The 9557-nt window shown below is 45.6% G+C and overlaps 1 protein-coding gene across 1 annotated transcript; it reads right to left on the reverse strand.

Annotated features, from left to right (window-relative positions):
• Positions 1-8552: 8552 nt before the first annotated feature.
• On the reverse strand, positions 8553-9223 carry LOC125918000 (putative methyltransferase-like protein 7A). Its single transcript, XM_049624062.1, is given in 2 exon segments — positions 8553-9031; positions 9034-9223. Coding segments are annotated over 2 exon segments (654 nt in total). The 3' UTR covers positions 8553-8567.
• Between the last annotated feature and the right edge of the window lie 334 nt (positions 9224-9557).

Raw genomic sequence — 9557 nt, forward strand, 5'->3', positions numbered from 1 at the left:
GGCCTCCCTGGTGATGTTAACTTTGATGATTGTCTTCCAGGTTCCACCACTGTAAGTTACTTTTTTCCTCTTTGTATTTAAAATGCACTTTGTGAAGGAGCACCTGGGTGGTTCAGTTGGTTAAGCGTCTGACTTCGGCCTAGGTCATGATCTCACTGTTCCAGAGTTTGAGCTCTGCGTCAGGCTCTGTGCTGACAGTTCAGAGCCTGGAGTCTGTTTCAGATTCTGTGTCTCCCTCTTTCTGTGTCTCCCTCTCTCTCTGCCCTTTCCTTGCTCGCACTCTGTCTCTGTCCAAAAATAAATATAAAAATTTTTTAATGTTTTTATTTCATTTTTGAGAGAGAGAGAGAGAGGGAGAGAGAGAGAGAGAGAGAGAGAGGAGGAGGGGCAGAGAGAGAGAGAGAGAGAGAATCCAAAGCAGGCTCTAGGCTCTGAGCTGTCAGCACAGAGTCTGATGCGGGGCTCAAACTCACTGACCATGAGATCATGACTGGAGCTGAAGTCAGACGCTCAACTGACTGAACCACCCAGGTGCCCCTAAAAAAATTTTTGTTTTAATCCCCTCCATTCTTGAAACACTTCCTAACTTTCTGGATGAAGATAATCTTGAAACATTTTGTGACATCTTTGCTGCCGGCACTGGAATTAGCCATTTCTCCAAGGAACTTTGGTTTCCTTTGTGGGGGGAATGGTATTTAGAAATCATGATCTGGGCTGATGGCTTTTGAAATCTTGTCCATGAGTTTTTGACCCTTAAGACAGGAATGAGTGTGCCTTCAAGCTCCAACATTCTAGACCAACATTCTAGATCAGTGATTCTAAACTTGTTCAGGTAGTGGACAATGTGGAGATAAAGAGACTTTTTTTAAAAATGAAATTTATTGTCAAATTGGTTTCCATACAACACCCAGTGCTCATCCCAACAGGTGCTCTCCTCGTTGCCCATCACCCACTTTCCCCTCCCCCCACCCCCATCAACTGATAAAGAGACTTAATGGAAATATATGATATATAGAGTAAACATAATATTTTATAAAATCTAAAACATCATCAATGGAGAAAGTAAGGGACTATATGTATATATATGCATATGCGTATATGTATACACATATATACAGTTTAAATCTATGTAGTTTCTTTTTTTAAGTCTATTGTGATTTAAAAAAATTTTTTAAGTGTATTTATTTATTTTGAGAGAGAAGAAGAGCAGGGAGGGGCAGAGAGAGAGAGAGAGAGAGAGAGAGAGTAAGACAGAGAGAGAGAATCCCAAGCAGGCTCTGCACTGTCAGTGCAGATCCCAACGTGGGGCTCGAACCCACCAATTGTGAGATCCTGACCTGAGCCGATGTCAGACGCATAACCAACTGAGCCACCTAGGCACCCCAAAATCTATGTATTTTCATGTATTTGTCTATCTTGAAAGTCATGAGCACGCTTATACCTTCAATCTGAATCTCAGTACCGCATGGTTCATTCTAGTTTCCTTCTTCCAGCATTCCTTTGTGTACAACCAATCTCCCCTCGCAGCCACTGTCCTCAGCACAGATGTCTTCTGTGTTGGGACAAGAAACTCCCCCAAGAAACCTTGGCCTGGATGCCTGCTTTCCCACCTAGTAGCTTTGGAATTGGATTAGGCAGGAAGAAAGGAAGCCCTCTCCTGGTTCCCCTGGCTACTGCACCAGCAGGGCCCCTGCCTGCTCCTGCTGGGAACACAACCCTAATCTCTTTTCTTTGTTCCCTCAGACCTAGTTATGGTAGCTGCTTCCCCTTGGGCCCGTCCCGTCATATCTCTTTTTACCCTTTCAAGTGCCCGGTCAACACTCTACACCGGGTTAACAATTCTTTACATTGAGTTCTCTCTGTTCAAATAGTGTGACTGCTGTCTCCTTATTGGAGCCTGACTGACAGAGGTGGGCCTTGAGCCCTGATGCGCAGAGGCTCATGGGGTGCCTATGTACTTTCTCCCCATGTCAGTGTATGTGGAGATACCGGGAAGAGATAGCTCCCTGCCAGTGGGCCTGTGGGAGCTGCAATGTTGGCCGAGAGAAGGCAGCCCCTTCCAGAGCATTCTGGGTCTCTCTTGTTAGGTTTCAAACAGGAAGTGTCTAGCTGGGCTGAAGGACTGTTGACTGGAGAAATTCCAGCTGGAACGTTTGGCGGCTGTATGTTCCTTGAAGTCAAGGGCATCTCCTGGAGACAGGAATCTATTGAAAAGAGTCTGTCCTCATAAATTTACACAAAAATTTTGTGTTTGATGCATTCAATGGTTACACAACAACTTTCATGTCAAGTTTTTTTTTTTACAGATTTTAAATAAAACGTTTATGTTTGACAGAGATAGAGAGGGAGAGAGGGAGAACACGAGTGGGGGAGGGGCAGAGAGAGGGAGAGGGCGAGAATCCCGAGTAGGACTCCATCCATGAACCATGAGATCATGACCTGAGCTGAAACCAAGAGCTGGACACTTAACCAACTGAGCCACCCAGGCTCTCCTCCTGTCAATTGTTTTTAATAAACATTAGTGAGCACCAAATGAAGGTCAGATGCTATGCCAGACAATGGGGATGTGCAGATAGAGTCACCAGTCCTTAGGCCCTAAGATCCCGCTGTCTACTTGTGGGAGATACTCGGGTAAAGAAACCGACAGCTTCCAGTTAAATCTGGCAGATTGAACACACATATTTAACTCTGCTCCCTTCTGAAACCCACGACACTGAGGTGAGGTTTGTTTATTTTAAAAACTGAGGGGCACCTGGGTGGCTCAGTTGGTAAGCATTTGACTTTTCATCTCAGCTCAGGTCATGATCTCACAGTTCGTGAGTTCGAGCCCCGCATCGAGCTCTGCACTGATGGCGTGGAGCCTGCTTGGGATTCTGTCTCTCTTCTCTGCCCCTCCCCCACTTGTGCTCACTCTCTCTCTCTTAAAGTAAATAAATAAACATAAATAATTAAAACAAATAAAAATTTAGATGTTGTTGTTTTGAAAATGAGAATTGGTTTTGACACGATATATTATGGATCAATTCGTGCTTAGTATGCATTTCAGGTTTCCTCATGCACAATTTTGTCTGTGAGGAACGTGGATGAACACAGAAAACTGCACCCAGTCTAACTGGGTCGTGTAGGAATAACAAAATGCGTACAACTCTAACATCTATCCAGTGCCGCCCACCCACACCAGGCGGGACCACACTTCACTGGACTTCAGATAACCTTCCTCTCGCGGGTAACTTGCAGTAACCTCACCATAGCTAACAAGCTGCAACCCTTCCCATGCCCACGTCCACAAGCCAACTGAGTCTCTTTCCAGGTAAAATGCCTAATTTATTGTAGTCTTTATGTGTTTTTTAACCATTTCGTATGTGTAAAACCGTGCTACCATTTTCATTAGGTTCTTATCTTTTTTTAACGTGTCACTGATGAAGTTTTTAAGTATTGTGCTCCGAACCCTATTTTTTCCCTCATAAGCCCTGTGGTCATGTTGCAGGGTTTTGCACGGTGGGGTGTTTTTTAGGAATGCTTATGTTGTGTTATAGCAGAACCGATTACACATAAGACCGAGAAAACAGCAAAGGAGATGATTGTAGAATGCTTTTGGAAGCTAGAAAGTAGAACAAATCGTAATTGACTGTGAGATAATACAAAAAAAAATGTGTATTGCTCTCTGATCCCAGTTTCCAGCACAGAATTCCTAAAACCCTTGTAAATTCCTAAGGGACAAGAACATTAGGACAGCTCCTAAGCCCTTGTAAATTCTGTTAAAAAAATTTTTTTTAATGTTTATTTATTTTTTAGAGAGAGAGAGAGAGAGAGAGAGAGACAGAGCACGAGTGGGGGAGGGACAGAGAGAGAGGGAGACACAGAACCCAAAGCAGGCTCCAGGCTCCAAGCTGTCAGCACAGAGCCCGAAGTGGGGCTTGAACCCACGAACCGTGAGATCATGACCTGAGCCGAAGTCGGGCACTCAACTGACTGAGCCACCCAGGCGCCCCAAATTCTTAAGTGATAAGAGCACTAGGGAGCATCTTTTATTCTATTGAGGCGACTCTGGATGGGCTCCCGGATGGCTGCTTGATGGGGGCCGACCACAAAACCGAGCATGATTAGAAACTTGCAATTTTCAGCCTCACCCCTGTCCTCTAGAGAGGGGAGAGGGGCTGGAAATGGAGTTAATAATTGATCGTGTTTATGTGAGGAAGCCTCCATAAAATCCTAATAGGGTTTGGGGGGACTCCCAGGTTGGTGGACATATTCACGTACTGGGAGGGTGACATACCCCAACCCTATAGGGACAGAAGCTCCTGGACTCAGGACCCTCCCAGACTTTGCCCTTTGCCCTATCTGGTTGTTCATACGTATCTTTTATCACATCCTTTTTTTTCTTTTAATGTTTTTATTTATTTTTGAGACAGAGGGAGACAGAGCACGAGTGGGGGAGGGGCAGAGAGAGAGGGAGACACAGAATCCGAAGCAGGCTCCAGGCTCCGAGCTGTCAGCACAGAGCCCGATGCGGGGCTCGAACCCACGAACCGTGAGATCATGACCTGAGCCGAAGTCGGACGTTTAACTGACTGAGCCACCCAGGTGCCCCTATCACATCATTTAATAACCTGGTAAACATAAGTGTTTCCTTTAGTTCTGTGAGCCATTCTGGCAAATTGAATCCAGAGAGGGGGCCGTGGAAGCCTCAGATCTCTGAAGAGGAACAGCCTGGAAGGACCGAGCCCTTAGCCTGTGGGAGCTGACACCATCTCAAGTCTAGATAGGGTCAGAATGGAGTTAGGTCACAGGACACCTAGCTGGTGTCACAGAATTGCACTGTATGGGAAAGACTCCCACACCCTGTGACTGGAAGTGTCAGAAGTGAAGTGCTCTGTGTGAATAGTAAAGGGGACATGCAGGAGGAGAACTGTAGGTTTTTTTAAACACACTAATTAAGGCAAACAAGTTGAATGTTGAGCCAGTGGTGGGAAAGAAGAGGGCTACACAGGAAGCAAAGGAGGAACCAGAGGCTGGGTAGAAGCTTATTTGCCCAGCAGGGCCAAGACCCCCTCCACCCCCGAGGCATCTCAGTGAGTAGATCCACTCCTTCAGGGCAAGGAAAGGACTCAGCCCTGGCCACTGTGCAAAAGATCTGGGGAGAAGCCCCCTAAACCTACTGACAGTGGTCGCCCTAGCGAGGACCCACTCTGCCTGAGCTGGGACAAAACTGCCCTTATCTGTTCATACCTGGAGCCCCCGAAGAACCTAGAAGCTCTCTCCAGTTTTCAGGCAAGGAGAAATGTCTACCTGCCCCCTCGTTGCCAGCCTGAAGAGACAACACCGATGTGCACAATCAGAATCAGTGCCTCCTACTGCGGAAAATGGGAAGGGAACAAATAGAACTTGAAAACAATGTGCCCCCACAGAAATACTTCTTTTTTTTTTTTTTAAGTTTATTTATTTATTTATTTATTTATTTATTATAGTAATCTCTACATGTGGGGCTTGAACTCACGACCCCAAAATCAAGAGTTGCATTCTCCTCTGGGGCGCCTGGGTGGCTCAGTCAGTTACGCAACTGACTTCGGCTCAGGTCGTGATCTCATGGTTCGTGAGTTAGAGCCCTGCGTCCGGCTCTGTGCTGACATCTTAGAGCTTGGAGCCTGCTTCAGATTCTGTGTCTCCCTCTCTCTCTGTCCCTCCCCTGTTCATTCTCTGTCTCTGTCTCTCAAAAATAAATAAACGTTGACAAATTTTTTCTTAAAAATTAAAAAAAAAAAGGAGTTGCATTTTCCTCTGACTGAGCCAGCCAGGTGCCCCCCCCAACGGGAATGCTTCTTCTTCTTTTTTTTAATGTTTATTTTTGGGAGAGAGAGGCAAAATGTGAGTGGGGGAAGGGCAGAGAGAGAGGGAGACACAATCTGAAGCAGGGTCCAGGCTCTGAGCTGTCAGTACAGAGCCCATCGTGGGGCTCGAACTCACAGATCACAAGATCATGACCTGAGCCGAAGTAGGATGCTTAACTTACTGAGCCACTCAGGCACTCCAGAAATACTTCTTTTTAAAAAAATTAAAAAAATTTATTTATTTAGTTTTGAGAGAGCAAGGGAGAAAACACAAGCAGGGGAGAGGCAGAGAGAGAGGGAGAGAGAAAATCCCAAGCAGGCTCCGCACTGACAGCGTGGGGCTCAAATTCATCAACCGTGAGATCACGACCTGAGCGTAAACCAAGAGTCAGGCGCTTAACCGACTGAGTCACACAGGCACCCCTCAACAGAAATACTTTTATGAGGATTCAACCGCATATTGCTAAGAATGGTCTGGGACTAAGAAAGAGGTTTTGGCAATTAAGAAAAAATCTTGAGTTTAAAATTCAATAGAGAAAATGAAAAGTAGAACAAATATTGCTGAGTGACAGGTGAAGTCTTCTGGGAGATCAAATGGGGGAGCTATCTTACAATATGGAATACAAGCATGAAGAAAATGGAAATTATGAGTGTAAAGATAAATGCGAGGATGCCAAAGCTAGGGGGATCTTCTATCTGAATGGCAGCTGTTCCAGAAGAAGAGAAAAGAACAAATAGAAAAGAACTAATAAAGACAGAAACAGGAGAAGAAAAACTTCTCTGAGCTAAAAGAAAGACTTGAGTATTAATGTAAAAACTGTTCTTTGAATGCCTAGCAAGATTAGTACAAACAAGATATATACCTAATCATTTCCTGGTGAATTCTCAGGACTTAAAAAAAAAAGAAAGAAAGAAAAAGAGGAAAAAAAAAAACAAAATGAGAATCCTAAAAGTCTCCCTCCATAAAAACAACAAACAATAAACACAGGTGACCTGAAATGGAAAGAGAAAGAGAATCAGACTATCGCCTGCAACTTGAAAATCCTCAGGCTCATGGGACAATGCTCCCTTACCACTTCTGGGGGAAAAGACTCAGATTCACAAATCTTGGCCAAAATATTATGTAAGCATGAGGGAGGAGACATTTTTCAGACCTTGCAAGGATGTCTCTGTGAACTGTTTCTCAAGAAACAACTCAAGAAGGTAGTTAAGACAAATGAAAATTAAATTTGAAAAAACACAAAATAACCTCAAGGTAGAGAAAGGCAAAGAGAATGGGAAACAGTGGAGAGCAGTAAATCGACTAAAATCTGTAGCAAATAAATGGATGAGATAAACAGATTCTAAGCTATGTTCTATATTAGCAAAGATCTTTGAAACAGGACACAAGGGGGAAAACTTTTAGTAATAGGTTGAACCTGAAGTTGCAGATTATTTCAAAAATTTTTAATGTTTATTTATTTTTGAGAGGGGGGGAAAGAGAGAGAGAGAGAGAGAGAGAGAGAGAGAGAGAGAGAGAGAACGAGCAGGGGAGGGGCAGAGACTGAAGGAGACACAGAATCCGAAGCAGGTTCCAGGCTCTGAGCTGTCAGTACAGAGCCCGATGCTGGGGCTCGAACTCACAAACCATGAGATCATGACCTGAGCCAAATCAGATGCTCAACCGACTGAGCCACCCAGGTGCCCCAGAATGTAAAGTTACAGATTATTTCAACCAAGCCTCAGCTATGGGATGGAGACACTGATGGGGTCAAGAGCAAAGAGGGGAGGAAGGTAGGGAATTAAAGAGTTAGGGGTCCGGGATCAGGGAGAGGGATTTAGGCAAATAAAGGAGAACTTGCATTCCTCCCCCCTCTCCATGTTCTTCTTTGATTTTTTGAATTCTCTTGAACAGTTGGGATGCACTAATTAATTGCCTTCATAATTAAAGACCATGGAGTAAGAAACACTGAAAAGTTAACAGTGTTCAAAGGTGTAAGGTGAGGCCATGTCTCTAGAGAAACTGCTTTCCCCAATTCTTCCTTTCTTTCCCAAGGTAGTTTTTTCACAAACAAAAAATGACTGACCAGAAAAAAGGCTAGGCCATGGTATGCACATAACTCCCGAGGCCCCAAAGTAGAAACCGAACATGCTCCATAAATAAAGATAGCTATCTGCATCCTTGCAAGTTCTCCTTTGTTGGAGAAGGGCTATGTTCTGGCATGCCCTGTGGGGGGTTCATTGTTCTCATCTTTAGAAGACCGAACTCTGTGATAGGACTTGGAAGACACCAGAGCAGTGGCACGGGGAGAAGCTCTCTGGCCTAGTTCTTCTTAACCTAGAGGTTAACGTGCCTGAAGTTTAGTTGTGTCTCTGCCATTTCTGTGAGCTATGTGCCTTTGTGCAAGTCGTTTGACCTCTCTGAGATGAATCGATCACTCCAGAAATACTGGGTTGCTGCACATAGTCAACATTCTCCAAATGTTTGTTGAATAAATAAGTGAATAAATGCGTGGCTTAGTTGGTTAAGCATCCTACTCCGGCTCAGGTCATGAGCTTGCGGTTCGTGGGTTCCAGCCCTGCATTGGGCTCTGTGCTGATGGCTCAGAGCCTGGAGTCTGCTTCAGATTCTTGTCTCCCTTTCTCTCTGCCCTTCTGCTGCTCTCTCTGTGTCTCTCTCTGTGTCTCAAAAATAAATAAACATTAAAAAAAAAGTAGGTGAATAAATGAATGAGTGAAGGGACTTGCCTAAGGTCACCCTCAGTGGGAGCTGTGCCTGAAGCCCATAGGTATCCAGCCTTGCTCACAGTGAAGATGGCTCTCCTCCACCTCCTCCTCACTCACCGGCCTCAGCACTTGGCACACCTCCTGGAGGATCTGCTCCTGGTTCTGCACGGAGCACAGGACCAGGGTGCAGACCACCACATCCATGGAGCCATCGGCCACCTGCTGCATGTTCTCCCCCGCAGCCACCACGAAGCGCTCGAACTGCAGGTGTCGGTTCTCGGCGACGCTCTTGATCAAGAACTTCTCAAAGTTGGGGTTGGGGTCGATACAAGTCACCCTGCATCCAGCCGGGTAGAACTTGAAGTTGGCCCCGGTGCCGCAGCCCACTTCCAGCAGAGAGAGCTTCCCGGAGGGGCCCGCAAACTCCGGCAGGTTGCTGAAGAGCTCGCGCTTCTTGCTCATCATCTGTTCGTTGTACATCACGGTGAACTTCTCGAGAAGTAGGGGAACCATTTTTTGCATATCTGGTTCCACAAGCCCAGAAGGTTCAGCAGGAACATGGGAAATAGATGTACCAGGATGCAACAGCCTGAGAGAGAAGGTGGCTGAGGACTCTTGGTGTGCAGGAAAGAGAGCACAAACCCCGGGGATGGAGGAGGAGAGCAGGGTGGGGGCAGTGGCACCACCATGGGTAACGTAAGACCCTGCAGACACCCCCAGTAGCACAGAGTTAGCAAATGAGGGATAAACCCAGAGAGGGGGTGTCTCAAGTCCTAATGTTCTGGGGCTCCTACCAGAAAAGAGAGGATAGGAATCTCCAAGAGCATGGCAATGGCCATCTGTCACAATAACTTCAACATCGGCAACAACTTGCATACACCGAGTCTTTAAGTACGTTTTCTAACACTCTCTTCTTCACTACTTAAAAGAACCCATGAGACAGGCACTATTCACTTCCCATCTTATAGAAGAAGCAGCTGAGCCCCACAGAGGTGAACTACAAGGTTGTGCAGCTGGGAAATG

The sequence above is a fragment of the Panthera uncia genome, unplaced genomic scaffold (assembly GCF_023721935.1).
Source record: "Panthera uncia isolate 11264 unplaced genomic scaffold, Puncia_PCG_1.0 HiC_scaffold_359, whole genome shotgun sequence".
Taxonomy (NCBI): Eukaryota; Metazoa; Chordata; class Mammalia; order Carnivora; family Felidae; genus Panthera; species Panthera uncia.